This window comes from Melampsora larici-populina, assembly GCF_000204055.1.
Source record: "Melampsora larici-populina 98AG31 unplaced genomic scaffold MELLAscaffold_50, whole genome shotgun sequence".
NCBI classification, from domain to species: domain Eukaryota; kingdom Fungi; phylum Basidiomycota; class Pucciniomycetes; order Pucciniales; family Melampsoraceae; genus Melampsora; species Melampsora laricis-populina.
This window is the reverse complement of record NW_006768814.1, coordinates 357,176-382,779: the sequence shown is the minus strand read 5'-3', so window position 1 is coordinate 382,779 and position 25,604 is coordinate 357,176. Positions and strand designations below refer to the sequence as shown.

Here is a 25,604-nt window from a genome sequence, read left to right as displayed (position 1 = left end):
AACCCACCCACCACCCAGGGTTGAGGAGTAAACCCTTCTCAGCCCTGCTCTCATTCTCACAGGTAACTCATCCCAGTGTGGTTACTCTACCTGGCCCTGACACTTTGACCCAGATACCACCCCCACACCACACATAAGATGATGTCTACTTAATAGGGTAGGGTTGTGTAGTGGTAGAGTGAGCTTGCAGAGGGAGATAGAGTGTATAAGGCTCTTCACATAATCAACCAAATATAGGATGATTAGATTAACATTCAAGGTAGTATGTACAGAGTCCTCTACCTGTACCTCCAAGTGATTTATGTAATCATTCAAGTTCTGCAGCGGCAGGGCCAAGGTTTGTCCCAAAGCCAATGATTACAATTCCTTGGCGCAGGGATGTGTACATGCTCTAGGAGGGGTTGTGACTCAAGTGACACCTTGGAGACACCATACTATGGTTCTGGCGTTTCTTGGTCACCGTAACTTCAAGATTACCGGTCTGTGCAGTGTGCAGCCATGGATTTTCCAATGAAGAGCCCGAGGAAGATACCGTGAGGCTCGGTCCTGCGAATCCGGCAGACGCGGATCTGATGAGGCTCGGTGTCGAGCTTAGATCGCGGTACATTCAGAAAAGTGAATTGAGAAAAGTTGACAGAAGAATTTGAAAGAACATTTAAAACCCAAGATGGCAACTATCAACGGAATATCAACAATAACCAACCAACCTACTACTGGAATACCATCAAGGAAGCGAAGATTGAGTGAGGACTCTTGGAGTGAAGGTGGAGAAGAAGAACCAACTAAATTGATTCGAGTCCAACCTACCAATCTATCTCCAGCTAATCCCTCAGTGTCAGTCATCTCATTCAATCTATTGTCTTCATAATAATACTGATCGAAACTATTTTACATCTCTCGATCTCACAGTAAATTTTCATGTACCCTTCCACCAACGTGCCATCAACCTCCCAACCACCCACACCAATATTTCACAACCGCAGACCAACTTGAATCTCATCATAGAACTCATCATACTCATATCTGTGCTCATCATCATCAACCTCAATTGATTTTTCCAGATGAACGCTTCCTTAATCTGCATTTTCGTGAATGTCATGATCCTTTACTTCAATTAGCCAGAGAACAGGGTCAGAGAACTGTAAGTTCTTTTACGATTATCTCATTTTTTGAACCGAACATTTAACTTTTGTTTTATTTTGCCTCAACGCAGTTCGCCTGCTTTGAATATTCTTGTAATCGTCTATTTCACACTCCCAAGACACGAAGGCTTCATTTGATAGATGCTCATCACTACCCACCAACGTATGTAGCCTCATCGAAGGCCCTTGCTGAAAGTTCTATATAAACTGAATCATGCCATCTATGTCTTTAGCTTCAATTTCTCTCTTCCCAACCATGGTCTCACTTCGCTCTATCATAAGCATGGAGACGCCGTCTCACTTTTAAGACCAGAATGGTCACCTCAATCTGAATCCCCCTCGCACTCCTCTCCTCCCAAAGGCCTCGCCAATTCAACATTACCAACAGCCAAGGAAGAAGTCCCCACTCCCATGGTCATCGAGTCTCCCGTGATACCTGATTCAACACCTATACCTAAACATTCTAGACCTACAAGTCCACGCGAGCCCACTTCTGCAATTTCCCTTTTATCTGGGTTTGATAGACTCTCCTTAGTACCACGTCAAGTACAACTGTCACGGATCGCATCACAATCACGTGGCAAAGCCAACTCCTGAATACAAACTCCTTAATATACCGACCTCGTTAACCCCACAATAATCTTCAAAGCCTTGGTATTTCTCCTCCGCAAAAAGTAGTACAAGACTTTGCTTCTGCTTGTTTCTTTATAATCTTGACGGTTCATTCACGTAAGTTATAGTCAAGACAAACTGATGTATCTATTGCTCACAAGACCGTCCAGGAAAGCCGATCCGCACTCCAGAGTTTCAACACAGGCTTCCACCTTATGCCTCCCAATCCCGAGCTAAATCAAGTGTAAATACCAAATATCACCCAAGCGATTCTAAGCGATAATCTGGCATGTCCTGATTTCGCTGAAAAGCGTCGACTTACTCTAAAGTTGCTAAAAAAATCACATTACTTATGTATCATAAATAACTCTCAATTAATTTCCCGCTGAATTTTCCCAGTTGATTGGGTTCTCATATCACTCACAAGTGATTTCCATGACTCACAAGTGATTTCCAAACTAGCTTTATCTTACAATCCAGCATTGCCCTCTAGCTCAAAAAGTCTGAGTAACATTGGAGAATAGAATGTGTTTAACTGAATATCAAAACTATATACAATTTAGCAACGCCTATATCTGAGCAATTTGACATAACATACAATGCAGAAACAGAAAGACTAAAACGTGAGCAGTACGTAACATACATGCAACCTATGCGTAACTATAAAATCTAAAATGAGATGATTATTAAAAAGGATAATGGTGGTGTGATACTTCCACACTCAGAAATTAAAATTGATACCACCAGTTTTAGGAACCATGGGTAAAGAAGGAGGTTGTTCATCAAGTTGATACCTTTTGAATGATTCTACAATTTGATCCTCAACTATAACTGGTCCCGTTGATATTTTGTTTCCTAATTTATCAGCTCCTTCAATCGGTCGAGGGCTTCCTCCATTTGAAGCTGAAGGTAACCCTGATTGATAAACACTATGATAACGTTGTTGATATCTAGGATGGATATGCGTTTCACCATTCTTCACCTCTTGATTTGGTGAAGGGTCGTTGGTTGGCATATGGCATAACTGATTTGGAATTGAGGCTTTTGATGTTGAAGAAAATTATGCGTGGGTGTACAGAAAATGAAGAGGTGCAATACAAACCATAGTTGCATTTTTGAAGGGAATTGTAAGTGAAATTAAAAGGGAAATGATGGGCATTGTCGGTAGTAGGGCGAAGAAGGGTACGGCACAAAGGGAAAAGATGTCACAGAATCAGGAATCAAATAATGAGTTCTACTTGTACTTCTACGGAGTAAAAATATTGAAAGGACGAAACGGGAAGGGGTATGGTGTAGAGAGGGAGGGTATTGTGTTGCCATTGTCTCCATTGGATCGCAAAGGCAAGGTGGGCAAATGCCAGGATTCGGATCGAGAGTCCTGAAAGATCAAGATCAACATGGAAGGTAAAACGAACCTCGTTTATCCCTTCGAGCAGTAAGCGCCTGGTAAACGATTCGTCTAGCCAAAGAAAAATCGTCTTTCCAACTTGCACAAACTTTAGGTCCACCTGGAAATCTAAGAGTGAGCCTCTCTGAACGATGTATCAAGATCAAACTGGTGTCATCTTTTCCAGCCTCCAGTTGACATTCTTCAAGTGGCATAGGAGCTCGATACATCACTTGTGGCGTTTCGATAGGATTTGGTGTGACAACTGGAAGGATAGTAAGTAAAAAGAAGTCATTGCATAAGTAGGCGTGAAAGATCTTGCGTGATCTAGGTTTTGACACGGGTCCATCCCGTATCAGACGACGTCGACCAACGAATCGTGAGGGATTAGTCAAGTTCAACCGCTACGGGAAATTAAGCAATATGCAATAAGTACGAAAAGCTGAATTAATCTATAAGTAAACTTGTAAGCTAACCGCATCGCAACCAGGAATACTGAGATTTTCCGACAAAGAAGCCAAGTATAATTCATTCTCCTGATCTCTGATTGCCTCATTTGTGGCTGTTAGTACCGTTTCAGCTTTCTGCAAGGCCGATCGTAGTAAACCGTGATCAGTCGCCTGCGGATCGGTATATTTTATAATCTACAGAACATCAGATCATAACAAACCAGACAGTCAAGATCTCGAATTCGTATCACTAGAAAATTCAAGACGCACCTGCTTGATAAGCAATGGGTATCGAGTGAGTCGTTGCATCGGCTCAAGGAGATAATGCTCTAGTTCAAGTCCCTTGACTTTAGTCCTATTGAGTTGGTCTCGAATTTCAGGATACCGAGTCTTGAGATCATTTAGAACCCGCGCGGCATTAGCTTGATTGGTACAATAAGGTCGATAAAGGTCCAGGCCTTGTACATGATTAGATATTATGTCCCCAATCGACCTTACCAACAGTTTGTCTTCAGTCTGTCTTTCTTCTAATGCGCTAAGAAATGTGACTCCAAAGAGCATGATTTCTTCGATATTTGCAAAAATAACCATTGAAGCTCTAAATCCCAATATAGGGGCTAATTGACGATGGAAGACTTCAGTTAATAATTGACAATTTTGTACGAATGCGGCTTCAGTCTTGATCAACTCAAAGATCGCCTCCTGACGGTTCCTTTCACGATCTGGATATGTCGAAAGAGTCTCGATATCCATCAAACTAGACCAAGACTATATTTGAAGGGTCAGGGCGACATTCACCATAATCGTGACAGATGACTTGATGGATGTAAAAACTCACCGAACCAAAGGACGCAGTGGTGTCTGAAGATAACGGGGGCTGATCTGGCGATGGAGACATCGGACTACTGATAGAGACAGCCCTTCTCCTTGACGTGGATGCAGAATGGCTTGAACCGCCACCTACAACAGATTTTGACAGGTCCGACATCCAAGCTCGAAATCCAAGTGTTCCGCCCGGATGATGTGGACTTTGATACGATTTCGTTGATGACATTGTCATCGATATGGGCCGAGAAGCTTGGGCGGTCAAGAACTGGCGTGACATTGGTAAACTATCTTGGACTGGCGCTGGTAAAGGTGGTAGTTCACGTTGCCTAAGATTTGACAAACAGTATTGGAGGATTTGAGTGAAGTGATCACCATGAGCATACAGGACCCCACTCACAATCTCAAGTATCTTGTCAAAGCATCTTCCATTTTTTGCTCACTTCCGAGCTGTTGACCAATACCACCATCGTTAGCTTCATCAGCTGACGAGGAATCGATCCTAAGGGTCGGTGGGGTAGAAGATGATGTTGGTTGTGGTGGTGAACCACACCCAGAACTGCGCCGGCGGGATCTTACGGGAGGGGAAGGCTGAGGGCGAGTTGGCTTTCTGACCAGACCGGCGGCTGCCAGGATTCGGTATCGTTCGATTTCATTACGCCGAGCCAATTCATCATTGTCTTGCTCTGGTTCACTTTCTTCGTCTGACAAACTATCAGAAGTTGAGGTTGAAGGTTTCATGGATGATAGGTTGGATGGTGTCATAGATTGTCGATCGTTGAGGAGACGTACAGGACTAGGTCGGGGGGTGGATAGTATCGGACCGGACGGACTATCGAGATGATTATCGTGGCTTTGGGAGGGAGGATCAACAGCACAAACTGTGTGGGATGCCTCGAATGAGGTTTTAGTATGATCAGACACTGGAATCAACTGCCTAGCAGCCGAGGTAGACACTGCATTTGATCGTATTGCAATTTGCAGCCACGTGGAGACGGTGACAAAGTTTGAATATGAATATAATGACGGTTACCAACGAATGGGGATTGGCGCGTGCGAATTGGCATGGCATGCGGTCGATCCAAAGGAAAAACATAAAAACACGGACATTTATATATCAATATACGTTGTGAGATAAAGTTAACAATAATTATCACAGAGTTTGTAACGACAATCAGAAAAACATTTGCCAACGGATTATCTCAAATAAGGTCCAAAAGAGATTGGAGACAAGGAAACGATTTTGAAAAGAATCGAGGGAACACGCAGCAATGAACAAATGGATTTGGCAATGAACAATGGCGCTTGTTGCACCCCGAACTAACCGCCAATCTCGATGTAAGCCCTGGGGGCAAGTCCAATCCGACCCTGATCCTCGATCTTGAGCCAGTCTGGGTCGGACAAATCATCCACCACCGGGACTTGCGTATTCTCGACCAAGGATACTTCATCAGCACTACTAGCGGAATAACTATATAAAGCTTCGCCCCAAGAAACTAAATTTGACAGACAGAGTGTTCAAATATCAGCAGCGCTCGCCAAACAAGCCAGCTTTAATTCAACTGCACAACAAACCTTTGAGCTCGTCCACGTATGCTCTCGGAAAGGTACCCGATTGACCGGTCCTCTCAACCGTGCCATACCACCAATCACCATCAGTCTTTGGAGGATGAGCACGTATCACTAAATTTTCTTCAAAAAGCGAGATCATCCGGCCGTTGAGCTTCATAAGGATACAAAGACCTGAATCGCGTAACTGAGGCAAAGACGGACACGACATTTTGTCAATATTCAATCGTCACCTACCCAAGAAAAGTCAGAGACCTACCATTGTCCATGTTGAAGTCACGAGTCACATCCTCCGATGGGTTGTCATTACCAACTGCACTCGCAGCCATCTCGGCATTGGGCTCCTCAGTGTGTGATTCCAAAGACGGCAAATGGCTTGGGGATGGGATAGCACCTGCATGCATACCATCCGCCGCCATACCACCAAACCAGTCAACTGAGAGTCGATTGTCTTTGTTGGATTCTGGGGCGCGTGCATCATTTTGTGGTAATGGTGGGTCGATACCACCCAATACTTTCCCTGCCAGTGAAGATGCACTACGATCATTGGTCTGCGCTTTACGAAGACGCTTTCCCCCTTGTATCTCGCCTAGTAGCATTCCACGATCGATTGGTCCACTCGGCTGCACTACGAGGCCTGGCGCTCGGGGAGCAGCAGGCGCGATGGGCGGAGCCGGTGGAGCCATGGCACTCGGGGGTGCGGCAGTGATATTACCAGCGGCTGATTGCGGACGAGATGGTCCACCGCCAAACAAGGCTTCAGCTAAACCCTGGCGCGCTTTTCGGGCAGTTGTAGCGCCTTCATCGTCACTGTCATCATCACCCTTTTCTTCGGTTGCATCCCATTCATCATCAGAGTCTTTCGGTCTCGGCGGCGGCCGGTAACTTTGCACCGCGGGGGTTGTCGATGTTGAGATTGTTTGACTAGTTGATGCTGGCTTGAAAAAAGGGTTAGTGCCAGACGTGTTGGGTGTGGATGCAGCAGGCGTCGAGACCGGTTTGTCAGTAGCGGCGGGATTGAACCGATGAAAAGGATTGGTACTTGCTGACGCTGGCGGTAGTTGAGATACTTGAGGTGCTGGTGGTGCTGGTGGTGCTGGTGGTGGGGGCGCTGAGGGAGTTTGAGAGGCTATGGGAGATGAAGAATGCGATGCAGGCTTAGAGGCAGGCGCTTCTCGAGAAGATGATGAAGGTACTTCGGGCGCTTCCCAGCTGTCCTCTGTGATAGAAACCGAAGGAATGATTGGTTGGCTGGAGCGAGACTTTGGAGCCGGGGGTGGTGCCGCTCGACTTCGTGGCATAGGCGGTGGAGGTGGTGCTTTCTTACCGATAGGGGATGAGACCCCTTCTTGAGATGCAAACATCGCCTTCTTGCGTTTGAATTCTTCCTCTAGTCTGCGACTCTCTTCCTCCTCCTCTTCCAATTGTTTAATCCTGGCGATGCGTGCCGCCTTTTCTTTGGCCAGAGCTTCTTCTCTTCTCTTCAGGGCTTCTTCTTCTTCAGAAACTGCTGTTGCATTTGAGGAGGCCGCGGTCGTTGATGACGGAATACTGACAGTATCTTTTTTGACTTGAATGGCTTCAGCAGTCTTTGAATTCAACTCTTCTTCCGCCTGAATTCGGCCTAGCCTTTCTTCCTCCAGACGGATTTGACGTTGTTTTTCTCGCGCTTCAGCTTCAACATCCGCTTTAGAAGCTTGTATGGCAGCTTCTTGTCTTTCTTGCTCCAGACGAGAGTTCACATCAGGGTCGACGGCAGGTGTCGAGACAGTTCCACCGATTCCAAGAGATCGAAGTCGCTCCTGGATTCTACGTTGAGCTTCAGCTTGGATAAAGGCCTTTTTTTCCTCCGGTGTCATGGTTTTGGTTGTAGTTGTGGGCGGAGGTGGCTTGGCTACTGTGGGGGCAGACGAGTCGTGTCTTGCTGAGTTATGATCAAAGTCATCATGTTGTGAGCGTTCTTCACGCATGGAAGACCTCGATGGGGCTTCCCGGTAAGAATTTCTTGAGGGAAGATCTCGAGGTGCTCTTTCGGAAGTGCGCGAAGGTGTGTCTCGATCATAAGATCCTTTCAAGTAGCCTCGATCACCAGCACTGTCGCGGCGGTGATATTCGTCGCGATCGCGACCCTGATCTTCAAAGCGTGACCTGTTATTGCGAGAATCCCTTTCCTGAGCGTACCTATTGGCCTCGCGGCGGCGCTCTCGGTCCCGAGATTCAATGCGCCTTTCGAGATCTGGCAAGTCGTCGTGGCGCAAACGAAGCAACTCACGCTCTAATTGCCGGCGTTCGTCATCTTTGGCTTCAGAGCGTCTACCAGATCGTGCGTTATGCTCGATATCATCTTGTAAGCGACGGATGCGATACTTCAGATCTTCCAACTCGTGATCGAGCCCTTCATCGTCTTCATTCTCGCGCCTGGATGACTCAATGATGCTATCAGTACGGTCCAATTCACGTTTCAAATCATCGAGACCAGTCTTCTCATTGCCAGCATGTCGAACATCCCGGCGATCTATGTGGCGAGATCGCGATTTATATGTACCAGAGCCATCGTATTCATCATGCTTATACATCGTGGCATCTTTACGTAGGTCAGGAGAACTTTTGTTGCTGTGCAAGGAACGAACAGGCCCCAAAGTGTGTTGGGCGTAAGATTCGCCAGTTGATCGAGCGTTGTCTTTTTTGAGAAGGTCTTTGAGAAAATCGACCGAATTGTCTAGATCTCGGGCTGAGGGTGGGACCATTTCAGCTGGAAGAGTAGGAGGAATTGGGTTTCCGTTTAGTCGACGATAGATCAGACCCATAGCGACATGAAATTCGGCCATATTGAGCTTGCCACGGTTCTCTACATCGGCCAATCCCCTGATAAAATGATATCAGTTTCAAGGTACATTCTAACGATGAAAATTCAACTCACCAAATCTGCATCAAATCCTCTCGTCCCAATCCACTCTGAGCAAAGACTTCTGTGCTCATTTTACCCTCGATAAACCCTGTTCCAGCCTGGTCCCAAGCGCGAAAGATCTGATCGTAACTTTTCTTTTCTTCCGTAGAGAGTTTCCAAGGAACCTTGACTTGAGACTGGCCGATCTGTTGTTGATTTTGTTGTTGGAAGGTTTGCTGTAGACTCATTCCATTGAACTGATTAGGCTGTTGAGCAAACTGCATCTGCGAGGGCTGGAAATTCGAGGCTCCGAACATTGAAGGTTGTGAAACTCCAGGGGCAGGCATGAAGGTGTTCAAAAACGGCTGAGAAGAAGCCCCCAAAGCCGGTAGTTGTCCAGAAAATCCCATTCCATATCCAGTTGGCTGAGCAGCGAGAGAGCCCATAGGAGATAGACCAGAACTGAAACGAGAGTTGACCGCAGGTAACGAATTGGGAAGTCCAAGTTGCTGACCTTGGTATTGACTTGGTAAGGCTGGCATCGGTGGTAGGCCAGAACTTCCAGCAAAGCCAGTCTGTTGGGTTTGCATACCGTATCCAGTCGGTTGAGGCCTCATCATCCCACCTGAAGCAAACCCGGTCATTTGAGGTTGCATATATCCAGTGCGCTGTGGTTGCACATAGCCCATCTGTTGAGGAGGCGCAAAACCGGTTTGTTGAGATTGAATGAAGCCAGTTTGTTGAGGTTGAACATATCCAGTTTGTTGAGGTTGAACATATCCAGTTTGTTGAGGTTGGACATATCCAGTTTGCTGTGGCTGAAGTTGATTTGCATTGCCTTGACGTTGGTTTGATGCTTGTTGTTGTTGAAGAAAACGAGGATCCTGTTGTAAAAAGCCATATTGTCCTTGCATGATGACGAAAAAATAAAAAGGAAAACAGAAGAGAAAACCGAGTGAAAGTCTTTTGAAAAGCAAGGGAAATGATCGAGTTCACTACCTAGACAAGCAAACTAGCAAATGCGAAGGGTCTTTGTGTAAGCACTGAGCAGTGAGAGTTCGATTACCACGAACGACCCCAGGAAGTCTTGAAGAGGGCACTGCATGGTATGACAGGGTGACCAGGCGTGTGTAATGTGATTATGTAGTGTGAGATTCTGGAAGAATCGGTTAATTTCAGGGTTATTGCCGTAGATTAGTAGTTTGATCGACCGATTACATGAGTCTAACACACAACAACCGCTTATGTATTTTCAATCAGCTTGATTCAAGTTCACCCTCTACAAAATGTCCTAAACATCCAAGCAGCCCAGCTTCTTTCATCATCTTTTGAAATAGAAATGTCAGCAAGCAATGGTGCGCAGAAATAAAGGTAGAGCTCACAATGTCATATATTGTGTTGGACATTGCTAGAATGTGCTGCTTCTGTCAACATTCCTTAAATTCTCTTACTGCATACCACCATGCCCGCCTGTAGTTGAAAAACATTAATCCAATGATATCACATATTTCTAAAGTCAATCAGAATTGTCAAGCAGTCGCTGCCCTAATCTGTCACTAAATATAAGGCAAGGGAACCCACAAATTCAACCAGATTGCTGCTTAGACATTAGAGGTAAGGTAGCTTATAATGATTTGGGATATCAAGAGACCAGTGGGATGGCTGTATCAAGTCCCAGGTGCAGGATACTCCAACTTTACATTTAAAAAACCAAGTATGGCATTCAAATGAGTAGCTTTAAGTTTTTGGTATGGCTTGACAAAAAGTATTATAAAGATTGAATCAGCTGTATGAAACTCTTGCCATCATCAAGAAATATGTAAGCACAAAACTGAGCCATAAAGAAAAAGTGCTTCAATGTGAACATTCCACTTACTTTAACTCAATAATACATACTTGGAGCTGCAATTTGGCTCAGCTGGTAATTAATGCATGAAGGTCTCCAAGTTAAGATATTCATTCACCTGAAGCAAGTTCCGTACTTCATCTCCTCAATTATCTCATATACCTGCTAAGGTTCTTGAAAAGTTATATCTTCCAGATGAAATATTTTTGAAGTTATATCATCCAGCTAAGCTGATCATCTACTCCTGCATTTGTCCCTGCTTCAAAGATATATTCAAGGGTAAACATTTGGAGTGTCTCATCATTCATTGTTATCCCATAATAATCTGTATCACTGGAATTTTGCAATGAGGGTGGGGTTCCAAATTGTATATACCAACCATTATCAACCTTTTGGTACAATTCACCAGTGGGTTTGGCCTAAGTGAGTGTGTGATTCAAAAATCCCAACCCTTGATCTTTTCCTTTCTCAAAATCATCAATTGAACATGCCAGATGGACAAAACAAACTCCAAAACAGTATCTGTCTCCTTAATTGGTCTACATATACATTTCCAGAAATGTAAGTCTCAGACAGCAGTCCTTTGAAGTTTCTGAGCAGGTCAGGCATTTAAACTTACACTCAAACACTGAGAAAATAGCCAAAATCTTGCTTTGGCTGGGTATACAAAAGACCATATATCCCATTTGAAAGGGAAATACAGGGGTTCATCAGTGTTCCTGCCACAGATAGACATAAGAATTGAAGTGGTAAGCAATTTCTATCAAAGTCTGAGACTCAATTGACACGGAATAGTGGAATACACTTAACCAATTCCCAAGTAGTATAGCACTCTTTCAACCCTCAAGTACCATTCTTCTAGGTGACAAATGATCTTATGTATGCAAGCTAGCAAGTTTGTTCTGGCCTTGTATCTCCAGCTAATCCACACCATTGTGATATTTCAATATGGGTGTAAATGTTTCCATTTGAATGAAAATTGTTTTGTTTCTGTCCTCCCCAAATCACCTTTCCTTTGCGGTTTTACCAAAAGCCAAGCTACCCGACCCTTTTTGTAATGACCACACTTTTACAGCTGTTTCAACAAAGATTGTTTTTTTTTAAAAAATCTTGCCAATGTGCAAAACCCGGGTTTTGTCCCTCACTTGATTTTGCCTCTCCGTCAATTGGAAGAATACAGAAAAGAATAAACCTGTAATCAAGTTTTGTCTCTGGTTTTAACCAATGCGGAGACAACTTTCTCCAAAAAAAGCTGTGAACCTTTCTTGTAACGGCTGTACTGTACATGTCCCAAGAGTGTCAGGAAAAAAAATTGGCTCACCACTGAAGAGCTGTCAAGGCCCAAGGGTCATTTTCTGATGGCAACACATTGCTTGCTCCATAAATGATGTTTCTGGCCCTAACCTAACTATGTAAGTCCCTCTTGGCAAGTGAGCTTGCGAGAGAGGGACTTATATCTTATCCGCGAAATTTGGCACAGGAGCCCAAAACTTTTGGCTGGAGACTTTTTCCAACCACTATATCTCAATATCTTACACATAAATATCCTGTGGCACTAAAAACAGTTTTGATCATCCACTTTTTCTACACATGATGATACCTTTCAATTCTTGCATTTCAATTGGGAAAGTGTTAAGAAAGAGACTTGAAAAAAATATTTCTCTGTAACATTCCAGACTGGCCCGCTGCAAGCCACTGACAGCTTTGACATATGGGTCAAAAATCTGTAAGATTTTCAAAAGTGTGAAGCATATTACATCTGCAGCAATAAAGGAAAACCAAAAATGAATCAGATGGACATGTGTAGAAGAAGAGGATGACCAAGAATTTTCTTTGTACAAGAGGATATTTATTTGTAAGGTAATGTGGTATAGTGGGTGGAAAAGTCTCCAGCCAAAAACCTTGGGAGCGTAACAGTATCAGTCTTATCCTGAGACTCTCTCTGAGACTCTCTGAGCTACAGAAATTAGTGGCTTTCTGTACACCCGTCATACAGTGTGGTCAAGAGTGGTGGCCTGTGGTGGCACTCCATACCTAGTTCATTATTGATTTGTTTCTTCATCCTCAAAATCTTGTCATTTCCTCATCTGACATGAATGTGACCATGGTTGATTGGTCCAATTTTTACTCGGCCGCACAATCAATGTAAGAATGGATGATAGAAATATAAATTGAAATTTGAGGTTTTTTGTCATTTTCATGTTCAATGTGATCAGACTCAGAGCAACTTCAAGATGAATTTCAATAATCTGTTCCTCAGCTTTTCCATCCTATATTGTTAAGCTCAGCTTCTAATCTCAGAATTGAAAACAATCCAACTTGGCATCTCCCTCTTATTGGCCAATGAAGCTAATCTTATAAGTTTTCACAATCAAATTCGACCGTTCAATTATCATTCTCATTACATTCTATTGTTTATACTGCCACTTGAAATGATATTCTTGAAGCCCTCAATCCTCGTAATGGCTCTCAACCTTTATGTTCATGTGGCTAAGAGCGCGGTAAATTTTACAAAGCTTGTTTTTTGAAAGGAACTACAAAGATATCTTGAATAGTTTTCTTTTATCATTCAGAATTATACTGTTGTTTTCTTTTGGAGCAATTCATTATTTTAATCTTCTTTATATCATTTCTTTTGATTTACTCAATTCATGTCTTGGTGGGTCTACTTTTCACAGAGCTTATGCGACTTCTTCTTACCCAACCACTTGATTTGATGTTCTAAACAAATTAATGTAGGTTCCTTTTTCTTGACTTGGCCTTTGCTTCCTTTGAAAAACACCTTTTTAGACGCCCGGAATTTCAGAGAATAAAAAATGCACCACTTGAGAAGAAATTGTACTATCCCTGTATGTGCCAGGTATTGTCTCAGGGAGTCTCAGTGAAAGACTGATACCACAACTCTCCGAAAACCTTTGGCTTCTGTGCCAAATTTTGTGGATAAAATTGTGCAAGGTTTTTGATTTTTTTTTGATTTTTGGTTGCTGGAACTAGGCCTTCACCCCGGCCCCGCAATTCCGGGGACTCCCCGGCTCCCGCCCCCGCGAGGTCGGGAGCCGGGATGAGTGTTGGGAAGAAACAAATGGCGGGGAGCTTGCGGGGGCGGGCTTCGGGGACGCTGGAGGGGCTAAAATGCGCTAAAAGTGAGGCCTGCACCGCTAAATCTGCGCTGCACCCCTGGAATTGCGGGGAATCCCCGACTCCCGCACTTGCGAGGTCGGGAGCCGGGACCAGTTTTCGCAAATGTTTTCCACCGGGGAATTTCGGGGGCGGGCTTCGAGAGAGCCGAGAAGGGCCGGGGAGGGGCCGGGGCGAAGGCCTAGCTGGAACCAATTCAAATGTAGTTCAGATTTCTTGGAATCCTGATAAGCCATGGCTGACACAATATCAAAGCCACCAAAAGCATAGCAAGAAAATTATTTCTTGTTTTGCTTTGCAAAAGTTTTCTGAAAATTTACGTGGCGTACCTAACTTAACTAAGTCCCTCTCGGACAAGCAAGTAGTTGAGAGAGGGACTTATGGCTTATACACAAATTTTGGTGTGTGAGCCAAAAAAATCTTGGTGATCTTTTCAAACCCCCGTATCTCAGTCTTCTACAAATAAATATCCTCTGGACCAAAGAGAAGTGCTGTGCGCCTGCTGATTCTACGCACCTGAATGTATCTCACTCCTCATCTGGCTCATTGATTGCAGAGTAATAAGGGGGTAAAGTTTCAAAAAAACACCTCAATACCTGAGAAAGCTGTCCAACGTGTCAAAACCTCACACCAGGCAAGCTGGATTGTTACACAAAACTCAATTTTTCAGGTTTCTAGCATTTTCTGAAACCCAATGAAATAAATTTAGAAGATCCAATATGTGTAGGTTGAGCAGGCGCACAAGTCCTTTCTTAGGTCAAGAGGATATTTATTTGCAGGGGATGGAGCTATCCAGGGTAGAAAAAGTCCCCAGCCAAAAAAAATTGGCTCACACACCAAATTTCATGTATAAGCCATAAGTCCCTCTCTCGACTACTCGCTTGTCCGAGAGGGACTTAGTTAAGTTAGGTGGCGTAGAGTATCCTTGCTCGATCTGTGAAAGCCACAAGCCCTAATCACGCCACAAAGGAAGCCTTTCAATTTCACAGCTTTTCACATATGCATTGCACCGGGTCCTCTGTTCCGAATCTATACTGGTATGGCAAAGGGAAATGATGAAAGACAATCATCAAAAATCACTACAAACCTGAGAAATGTCGATTGACAACAAACTTCTTGAGTTGAAGAGCGGGAAGTTCAAAGACAAGAATTAAGCGGTCATCAGACCAAGGCAAATTAAAATTAAAACCGAAAAGGTAACCCAGCAAAGCAACAGTCACATTGGCAATCTTTGACCTGCTTCGTGAGGCGCACCGCTGGTTGGCCAAAAAAATCAAAAAATCCAGCGAAAATTTTGCCCAATGCCTAATGTCAGTCCCTCTCTCACAAGCTGGCTCCCCAAGAGGGACTTTGTTAGGTTAGTTTCTGACCTGACTTTGGGCTTTCCAAAGCTGTACACCACAAGGACACACCAATGTCCTATGGACAACCGGTTTTTCTTGCAGGGGGACGGACATCCGTACGAAACTGATCCAAGGAGCCTGGACCCGAGCAGGGTTTTGTGACACCCCGTGGGCTTCCAAAAGGGTCCCTATTCAGTCTATGTAGGGTGTCCTCAAGGCGTCTGTATGGGCTGTTCTGAGAGCTCCGCTATCGAGTGAACTTTTGGGGGACTCTGTGGTTGTCAAAAGGATGTCTTGCTTGATGACCACATGATGTTGTTGGAATCAATTTTTGACGTCCTTTGATGAGACATCGGGGCAAAACCCTTCTGAGACTCAGAGTATGTTCCCTTTGTCTTTGACCAGTCGCGTGACCTAGGCCCAGCCTGTGTCAAAGAAAAACACAAGATGTTGGATATGCCTTGTTGCACTGCTCATCAAAAAGTGGAACACTTACCTCACTATTGAGCCCAACAAATGCCCAAGTGTATTGTGCATGTCCTGTCAGCCAGGGCATAAGTTGCCTAGACAACTTGTCTCCTGGCTGAACAGGATGAGATAACTATTTAGTTTTGAAGATCAATTATTTCTCTCAGTTCATTATTTTATTTCTCTTTCTTTTAGTTTTAAATTTATCTTCTTTTATCAATTACATATTTTATATGTCTCTCGCCTATATTCTTCTTATATTCTTTTTACGTGATAACATAATTATATAAAGTCATGATACTCGTGCGAAGAGATCGTGAATTAACGAATTATGTTATGAACTCCTGAAAGAAGTAGGCTATCCCAGTTCTTGGCTCTCGAGAAGGATTGGGAACCCTCCTCGAGTGACATAACATCTAAAACCTAACCGGACAACATGTGGGGAATGTTACTCCGGCGGTCTGGGAAGTATACTGATGAATGGAGGGATTACATAAGGCTGTTATGGGATGACTCTTAGACGAAAGGAGCGTTGGGCTCGGCATTAGTAATATTCTAGAATGTGCCACCGGAATTCCACAATTACGTGAATATGATATTATTGTAAAATTGCTCAAGTTGTACGTGTTTGAGTTGGTTGTTTAAGGGTATAAAACCCAGCTTGTTTTTCTTATGATTTGTTCTTTTCGCTCTATCTTTTATTCAATCAAATTAATCAACTATTAGCTTAAATCGCTCACAGTTACAAACCTCGCGTCCACCTCATTCCAAACTCCTTTAAAATTAATTTAAACCAGTTTGGTTAGTGTTGTCCACGCGTTTATCTTGCTTGATTGTAAAGGCTATAGTTCTTTGATTCATATTCGTGAACTGGATTTGTCAATCCATAAATATTTGTAACAACTTACGGTTATAAACCTAAGCTTGTTGACAATTGGGGGTCTGGCCTAAATTGCTAGGATATCATATATATACATATTTTTTTGATTTCTTTTGTTATAGTCCTGCAACATATCTGCAGAGTATAACAAAAGAGCATAATCATTGAATTTCTTTCGTGTTTTAGAAAGAAGGAAGCTGATTAAATTTTGAACGGTCTATTATAGCTACATCCAAATCGTACAAATTTCGTCTATCAACTATCACAGATCCCAAGATATATCGTCATTCGTGAGTCGGTCTTGGGGATAGTTTAACAAAAAATAACTAACAATTGTGGTTGTTTTACGATAGTATTAGACTCTGACTGATCTTATTCGGTTCCGAACAAATAACAGCCCATTTAAAAGCTCAGTTTTTAACAATACAGGTTTGTTCTGTATTAACTGAGGAGAATTTGTAGTACGAGTGGATACTGACTACTGTGGATTTTTTCTTACAAATCAATATCTTGTCGTTCTTCATCCTTTGATCTCGTTATTGCTACGTTTAATTTTTGTTTTCCTTCTTGAATCTTAACCCATTATAACTCAAACGTCATAATGGCTGGTGACGTTGATCTCGATAGACACAATATGTCCAACAACGAGATCAACCCACCCGCTCTTGCTACTGCGGCCGTGATTACCACTAAAGGTGGTAAGAAGGGTAGTAAGGCGGTTGTGAACAACAGTTCCGCGACAGACACGGTAATGACCGATGCTATGACATCGGGAGAAGCTCCGGTTGGAGCGAACCCCATCGTTGATGATCAAAGCAATCTCATAGTCTACACTCACGGTGACCCGTCGGTGAATGCTACCAATACGACGATGGAAGTAGGTGATCCTGTCGTATCGAAGCGAGGTAAAGGGCTGTTTGACTTACCTCCAACAATTACCACAGGACTTAGATCGGGAAGGCTTACAAACCCTTTGAGATCTGAAGTTCGTACGCAACGACCCCAAGGACGCTCAAATCGTGGTCCTAAAGGAGACGATCCAAGCGTACGAACGGCAAGTGCACCAATTGAAAAGCCATGTGGAGGACCTGGAAGTTCGACTAGTCAGCTTCAAGGCTCCGTCCCCGGAGATAACTTACCTCGGGATGCACCGCCCCATCAGGGAGGTGAAGCCTCGCTCGAATTTGACGTTTACTCAAAAGGTAAACAACAGATTTATACCGTCGAGTCAACCACGACAGGTGGAAAATTATCCAAACAAACGCAAGGCGTCTCACCCGATAAATCCACAGATGGTTCCTCAACATATACAGTTAAACCCACAGTACCCTCACCCCAAAGGAACGATGGTGGTAGCTCAGCCATCGGGGTCCATGCAAGTCATGGTGGAGGGTCAGGAGAACTTTCAGGTTCCGGAAGGAATGATGCTAGTAAGAAAGGCTTGAAAGGAAATGTATCTACTCATGTATCTTCCGCTTCCTTGCTGCCATCTACTGGGCCTGCTGCTGTCTCTACACCATCTGCCGTTTCTGTAATACCTGTTGCTGCTTCTAAAGCTATACCGGGTATTGTTCCTGCTTCCCTTGTATCGAATCCTATAACTACAAGTAGTCCCCTTAATGTAAAAGTTGGGTCGAGGGGTCATAATGGTACTAGTAATATAGCTTCACTGTCTTTACCGAGCAATAATACTATGCTTACAAAGCTAGTGGAGCTGGAAACAGTCATGCGAGTGAATTTTGGGACAATTAATGGTCAATTAAAAGCCCAAGCTGAGGGAATCACATTTTGTAAAGATAGAATGTTGATTCAATCCGAAAGCATTGAGTTAATGAGAAACGAGATGTTATCAGTACAAGAGTTAATCGACAATGTCGTGGAAATAAATGAAGTACTAGATAGTAAACTAGAAGTGTTTGAACAAGCATTAGAACAGCATGGAAGGGACCAACAGGCCATCGCACAGCTAATGCACATAACGAGCACAGTGTAGAACTCCTACGCAGTGTAGCGTAGGCTGAGCCGGAGAGGGGAAGAATCACCACTTGTGAGAGCGGATGAAACTACAGGTGCTGCAAAGCTGCCCTCGTCCTTCAAAAAAGATTTCGAGTTTTAAGATGAGGCTTCTCAATTTTACTTCTTTGTCTTTTTAAGGTTTTCTGAAACCTAGTTTACACCACACGCTTGGATGCGCAGCGTTTGGCGGAGTCTAATAATACTACACACCACCCTACACAAGGTGGTAATGCAAGGATATGTGAATTGCGGTTGATTGTTGAATGTTACGCTGGTGTAACACAGCTGTACAGGACTGGAATAAATTCCCGAACCTGACTTGACCTGGCCTCGACTTGGATCAAGAGGCAGGTTTGGCGAAACTTGATGTAAATCACACACAAGTGCAATTACGGTAGTAAAGAGGGGGAAGAGGCTTTGTCGGTGGTGGGGTTTTATCCGGAAGGTATAGTACTTGGACTCGGGGCCAAATTTCGATTTTTGAGGTAATAAAATATAATAATTAAATAAAAATAAGACTATAGACTTCAATCACCGAGCTCAGCAAAAAAAAGAAAGAAAGCACACAATAACACCTGATAACAATTAGACTCAAGGTAGGATTACTTTTCTTTGTCTCTGTTATCAAAGAAGTTCACTACTAACTAAAAACATTATACTCTCATTCAATAACTTTTAGGACTTTAAACTTCAAACACACAACACAAACAAGACGCTAATAAAAAGAACACTCGATAACACCTGATACTTTAAAAGAAAAGAAGAAAACACTCTCAAGACACACACGCAAACACACACACATAAAACTGATGGATTGATGATTTTTTTTCTTTTCCTCCTCTCAAGTGAAGCCCTCTTTATACCTTTCCTCAATCCCAAAAACTCGATCATTCACATCTCAACCCCAACCTGTTTTTACTCCAACCGATCATTCTCCAAGTTGTTTTATCATTCATGTTAATATGTAAGTACCTTTCAATTCTTCTCTTATTTGTTTTCTTACATTGTTCATCTTCTAAGATTGATTTCTATCTAATTTCGATCTCCAGCTCTGATTTCCATCTTCAATTATCTCATTATAGGGATTGTCCCCCAAAATCGAACCTCTTATCAATACCATCTTCAACATACTCTATCCAATTTCGATCTCGAGACCTGATCTTAATCTAGTTTAGCTTGGGACATCAACCTCAAAAATCGAACTTCCTATCATCTTCTAATTTCGATTTTGATCTTTGATGAAGATATGATTCAAGTATGAACTAAGGTGAGTCTTGTATTCATCTTCTAAAGACTGTGGCTCCATTCAAATCGATCCCAGCCTCTTTCTAACCACCACCTTCAAAATTTCTCCTCAAACTTTCATCTCTGATTTGTTTTGATCTTTCACATCCCACTAACACTTTCTAATTGTTTTTTCTAGGTATATACCCCAAAATCGATCCTCATGTTCAGTTAATCATTTCGATCTCAGCCTTTGAATTTGATAACTCTTCTATGTATGTTATTTCTTTTTCCTCTAGTTTTGGATGGTTGCTGACTGCCTTTAACTTATTTGTACATACTGTAGAGTTTGTTTCTAAGCTATTAGCCCGGATTGATCATCCTAATCTCCTTCAGGTGAGGTTCACTTTGATATAACATTCCTATTAACCAATTCTGAATTGCTTCCAGCCTATTACCACCTTCAGACAGTCCTGTTCACTTGTTTTATTGTTATTTTGTTATTGATTCCTGATCAAGCTCTGTTCTAGGATCTAGTTAACTATTGATACCTTGAATTTATTGACTCTTGGTCTATTATGTTTCCTCCTATTGGCTTCTTTTATTTAGTTGTAAGTTAGAATATTGAAATGAATGTACATGTCTTGATGAAAAAGTAATCACAACAAATATGAGAGTGTTGAATAAAGAGTCTGAGAGACAAGATCCCTGGATAGTCCAGAAAGTCTCAGGTGTAGTCCTTAAAAGAGATTTAGACTGTAGATGTTTTGTAAGATTATAAATTGAACCCTTCTGACATTTTGATTTCCACAACGGCTTCAGAGGAATTGACCAGGGACACATCGAACATGTGTGAAGCCATGGAACAATTGACTCTGAATCGTGACAATGAGAGACAAAGTATCAGAGAATTGAAAATTGATTTTACGCGTCAATTTCAGGATATGAAGACACATATTGACAATGTGTCTCGGAATATATCTAGACTACAGTCTGAACAAGAGAAGTTAGTAACGGAGAAGATACTTGTGGAGAGTACTCAAGGTGTAAGTGAAGCTGAGTTGAGGACCACAGGAAATCGTGGTGTAAATCATGCAACAGACGCGTACAAAGCTACTTCAGATATTGTGGAGATATCTGCCCAACAATATACTAGCGCTAGGAACTATCCGAAGGTAGATAACTACCTGAAGTATAGTGGAAAGCCAGAAGAGGATTGGGTTGACTTCATCGAAGAACTAGACGTACTTCAGGATTCATATGGAATGCCTGATTCCGAAATAGTTTCAAAATTACCTACAATAAGACAACATGGGTTTCTTGTAAAAAAAGTGCCGAGCCGAATGTTTCCTTGACACACAAGCCATCAAGACCCATAAATATGTATGTTTCATGGCTATACACGTCACAGAGTAAGCCTAAGAAGCCATGGACTCCTCTGTTTCATGGCTATACACGTCCCAGGGCAACTCGGACGGTCGACATGATTGTGGTTGCACCCGAGGTGAGGTTAGGCCGCCGTTGTCAGTGCGGTACATTCCTGACTATATATGTTTCATGGCTATACTCTCCCCGTTACGTAACAGTTGCGGTGCTCGATCTGCTGTGGTTGCTTCCAAGATAAGCTCAGCACCTCCAAGATGCATTCCTGCGTGTGCTCCTTGCGTTAATACCTTCCCGCTATCGTCACATACACTGTGAAGGAACGGAACACATTCCTTGCACCACTTACTTTAAACACCTCCAGTCATCTGGACAGGTCGGTGGCGTGCTTTTCGTATGCTATTTGGTGCGAGTTGTTTGTGTGCGTCCTCCGGTGAAGGCAGAGTAAAGGTGCGAATGCCATTTTTGACGTATATAAGCTCCTGTGTTCTATTGGGTGACACTCATCTGTCTGCCGTGTCCCCCCCCTTCATTACCTTTTGATCATCTACTATCTTTAAGTATGTCTTTGGGAGTAAATCGCCGATCTCAGCCAGCCTATGTCTCTTCCATCTTTGAGGTACACGCCCAAGTTAGTCGTCGTTGTTACTTTCAGGTCAACCAAGGTGTCATATTCCATTGACGTTTGATTTCTAGGTTCCAACCACCGTCAACGCCGCGTACGGGTTTCGGTCTGTCACATCTGGAATAAACTGTGCTGGTATCAACGGCAGTTCTCCTCTAGAGCACGAGCTTTTCATCACTTACTATGCAGCTCAAGGCATCGGTCTGGCTGTCGGAAACATGCATTACACTTCAGGGAAATTCCTACCGTTGAATGGAGAGCCTATCCCTCGCATTGTGACGGAACTCAGTCACCACATCCCTGCCGGTGACGCGGACACCTTTTCCGGTTGCTTGACCAACAACGTATCTCTCAACTCGATTGGCATCGTGGTCAGCAAGCGGGTGGTGCAAGAAGAGGCCCACGAGGGTAAACCTACGTGTGTCTTCTTGATGCGCCACACTGACTACAACCCCATGGTAGGTGCACTCTGCTTGCGTTGACGGCGTGATGATCGTGACTAATCTCTGTGTTCCTATCCCTGTTTTCGTTGTTTGTTACCTCCTAGACTGGAAAACTCTGCGAGTTTCTACTGGAGTATTGGTGCCGGCCAGTTCAAAACCTCGTCAAAGCTCTCAATATCATTCAAATCGGCAAAGAAACGAGTGTACATGGTTACATTGCAGGCAAGCATATTCAATCCAACATCGTCGGTGGCAGGGAGGTCAAGAGTTATACTTTTCAAGTTGAGGTCAGTCCCCCTTGCCTATTCTGTGGTCCTATGATCTGATTCTCATGCTATGCCCTCACTAGGTGTATTCGATCTCGGTCGCTACTGGCCATGAGAGTATCAGGGCGGGTGCCACCCTCGCGACTCCCACTGCGACCCGGATGACCAAAGGTGGCAGGGTTAGATTGGCACGGTAAGTCTACCCAGTTTCACTCAGTTGCATAACCCACCCCATACTAATACGTTCTCCCTAAAGCGCCACCGAGACCACCGTGAGTGGACCAGATAGCTCCCCTACGCCTGCGTCAATATCAAACACGAGCCTCACAATGGCAACATTTTCGAGGTACAAATTCCTCCTCTGTACCTGAATGCGCATCTCTACCTGCATTATGAGCAACACTGACTTTTACTGAGTTGCATTGCGTCAGCCCCTCCGCGTTACATGCCTCTGGAGCCGTGGAACCGATGCCTAAGCCTACGGCTGAAGACCACGCTGCGCTAGCCTCCTATTTGCAACAGGTCGCAAATGCAGCCACCGATGAGAATGTAAACCCGACGGCGGATGCCATGGTAGCAGGTCCAAGCGGCTCCACCAGGCTCCAGGAGGGCAAACGTCGTAAACTATGATGGATTAACCATTACTTTTGAAATGTCCCAGCTATGCTTAATACAAGTTTTGTTAAAATGTTTGAATGAATGTGTTCTACGAGACAGATCTTCTACTGCTTGTCCATTCATTTTCTGCTATTTGTCTTCGTCTTATTTTGGGGTTTTTTGTAGCGTTCGATCCCCCGCATGTCTTAATGAGTTAAAGAAAAGATTGTTCGTTTGCCGAGTTATTGCTTCGAGGCTTCGTTACAATCATCGCTGTGTATTTCACCCAGCTTCCACGGTTTGCTTTCCATTCGTTACAGACGCCGATGTCTGACATTCGCATCGGAAATATCGCTCGCAGGCGGACCCTGGGCTATGGTCCATCGATTTTCATATATCGAACCATGAGCGAAGGAATGGTGCCCCAAAATGTTTGATGATAGGGTCGTGGCTGCAACACGTCCGTGAAACTGTGGGTCAAGACCCTGGCAATTGGCAACGTGGCTGCAATTTGCCAGGCATCTCCACCGAGGCCTTCATGGCCAGGGTGTGGTGGAGCATCAGATTTTTTCGACGTGTCTCTTCTGCTTAGCAGCGGGGTCTCCATAGGTTATAAACCTCTCATTGCGCGGCGAACTCATGAATGACCTTTCATTTACAATCACTTTACAACAATTAAAATTTTAAATATTTCAAAATCTACGTGACCATCCATCGCAATCATTTGCTAAATCACATTCTTTTCGATAATCAACCGTACACATGGCTTCAAACTTGCGTTGTATAAATTCGACTATGCGTGGTTCCTGTGAAATGCGGTTCAATGGCGTGTTTGCACTGACAACCAAGGTTGGTGGCGCCACATCGTCCCAGGCTTCAAGAGGGCATACACTAATGGATATGCTTTGTTACAGACTGAGCACGAGTCTGCTGACGCAAGACCTCAGAACTTTTTTGCAACTCAGGCGGTAGTGGGAAGGGGTGAGTTAATGGTTGTGAATATGCGTATTGCAGAGGAGGCCTGCAATCCAACTCTACGAGCTGCCCAATATTACCGGGTGGAGGGGTCAGTGATTGGGGGACCTCGGCCATCGGGCTCAGTCCTATATGCAGACAAGGCTTGTACTATTGAGCTCGATGGGTTGAGACCAAGTTTCACCACGCTGGCAAATTCTATCGCGGTAAGGAGCCGCGGCAGAGTAATCTCCTTCAGGCATTGGCATGACAATTCCTACGACGCAAACGACTTGATATTTACCGTAATGCATAGAGATTGGGATGACGCGGTAAGCCACAGAACTGTCCAATGTCGGTGTGCTGCGCATATGTATTAACGTCGAAACCCAATGCAGGATCTGTGTTATGTCGAATTCGTTGCTCAGTATAGTTGTGACGTGGAACTACTGTGTCGCTTAGATTTGACTATTGTCGACGTTGGGAATATTGTCGATTTTTTTGGCAACACGGCGGCGTACCATGAAGGTACTTGGACGGTCAAGGTTTGTAGGTTTCCCTCGAGCTTCTCTCAGTGAATGAAGTTAACGGAACCGTACAGCTTTCAGATTGCCGCTTGGTTGCCACCGCTGACAGGAGCTGGACTGTGGGAGGTCATCCTAGGATTTATTAAATCACTATTGGCCGTTTCAAAGTGAGGGTTACAAGCCATTGACATTGTTGCGGAGCATTCAGATTGAGATTGAAGGAAACCGGGGCGTGTCCGTGATTGGGCAGTGTGCCATTTGCCGTACTATGTTATGTCATAGATTTTATGTCAGGTCTTGTCTTTTGACTTTGTGCGGCCATGATCGACGTTTGCCAGCTATTCTTTACATTGGTGTACCTCGACGATTTCAACTTGACCCATCAGGTCTCCGTTGTGGCATCGTACATGTTCGCTGAGTAATCACATTGTGGTACGAGTAATTTGACGGTGTATGCCTGGAATGATGTACTCTTATTCGAGAAAGACCATATTATGTATGGATCGATAGCTGAAACGTGCTGAATTTGTTGTACTCGGGGTGCCTGTCGCGATGGAGCTTGGGCAAGTGCGCCTGGTGCTTCCAGTTTTCCGAAGCTGTGGAATTATGAGTAGCACGTATCATAACTTTGCGTCGAATTGGTCTGTCAAATTACGCTGCCGCTCGAATAGACTTGCAAAATCAAGGCGCAGGAAATCCTTCCAGAACAATCGTCCGCGGCTACTCTTTTGACAATTCCCTCAAACAATTGGGCCGTCTATTCTTTGAAGATTGAAATATGGTCAACTTTGGCCCGGCCGTTCGACACGAACGCGAAAATAACGAGGCAGGCATCGTGAAACGCTTCGCCGCAGAAATTCCACATTATGTTGGACCCTGTAACACTACACCAAATGTAATCTTTACCGGGCGGTAAAGAAAACTACTGACATAGAAAAATCCTGAGTAACCGGAAGAGAGCTAAAAACCTGAAAAAATATGCACCTTGTTCCTAGATGTTGGGGCGTCATGATGAGTATTTTT

At 43.9% G+C, this 25,604-nt stretch overlaps 4 protein-coding genes across 4 annotated transcripts; 2 read left to right on the top strand and 2 right to left on the bottom strand.

Moving 5' to 3' along the window:
• Positions 1-1,051: 1,051 nt before the first annotated feature.
• Positions 1,052-1,348, top strand: MELLADRAFT_39215 (uncharacterized protein; the record flags this gene model as incomplete). The annotated part of the gene is made up of 2 exons (XM_007415386.1): positions 1,052-1,141; positions 1,214-1,348. Coding segments are annotated over 2 exons (225 nt in total), but the record flags the coding sequence as incomplete, so codon positions are not given.
• Positions 1,349-1,465: 117 nt separating this feature from the next.
• MELLADRAFT_67159 (uncharacterized protein) lies at positions 1,466-9,785 on the bottom strand (the record flags this gene model as incomplete). Its single annotated transcript, XM_007415320.1, has 16 exons — positions 1,466-1,672; positions 1,913-1,987; positions 2,077-2,086; positions 2,228-2,302; positions 2,353-2,370; positions 2,398-2,404; positions 2,496-2,795; positions 3,170-3,545; positions 3,618-3,785; positions 3,861-4,358; positions 4,429-4,744; positions 4,816-5,371; positions 5,741-5,911; positions 5,991-6,158; positions 6,244-8,849; positions 8,905-9,785. The coding sequence occupies 16 exons, from the start codon at positions 9,783-9,785 to the stop codon at positions 1,466-1,468; spliced, it is 6,432 nt and encodes a 2,143-aa protein (XP_007415382.1).
• An 11,429-nt stretch (positions 9,786-21,214) lies between these two features.
• On the top strand, positions 21,215-23,133 carry MELLADRAFT_92564 (uncharacterized protein; the record flags this gene model as incomplete). Its single annotated transcript, XM_007415387.1, has 10 exons — positions 21,215-21,309; positions 21,373-21,483; positions 21,609-21,619; positions 21,745-21,800; positions 21,866-22,252; positions 22,342-22,524; positions 22,587-22,696; positions 22,760-22,775; positions 22,826-22,849; positions 22,921-23,133. 10 exons carry the CDS (start codon positions 21,215-21,217, stop codon positions 23,131-23,133), a joined length of 1,206 nt encoding a protein of 401 aa, XP_007415449.1.
• Positions 23,134-23,792: 659 nt separating this feature from the next.
• Positions 23,793-24,772, bottom strand: MELLADRAFT_111088 (uncharacterized protein; the record flags this gene model as incomplete). The annotated part of the gene is made up of 4 exons (XM_007415319.1): positions 23,793-23,974; positions 24,036-24,203; positions 24,227-24,455; positions 24,689-24,772. The coding sequence occupies 4 exons, from the start codon at positions 24,770-24,772 to the stop codon at positions 23,793-23,795; spliced, it is 663 nt and encodes a 220-aa protein (XP_007415381.1).
• Positions 24,773-25,604: the final 832 nt, after the last annotated feature.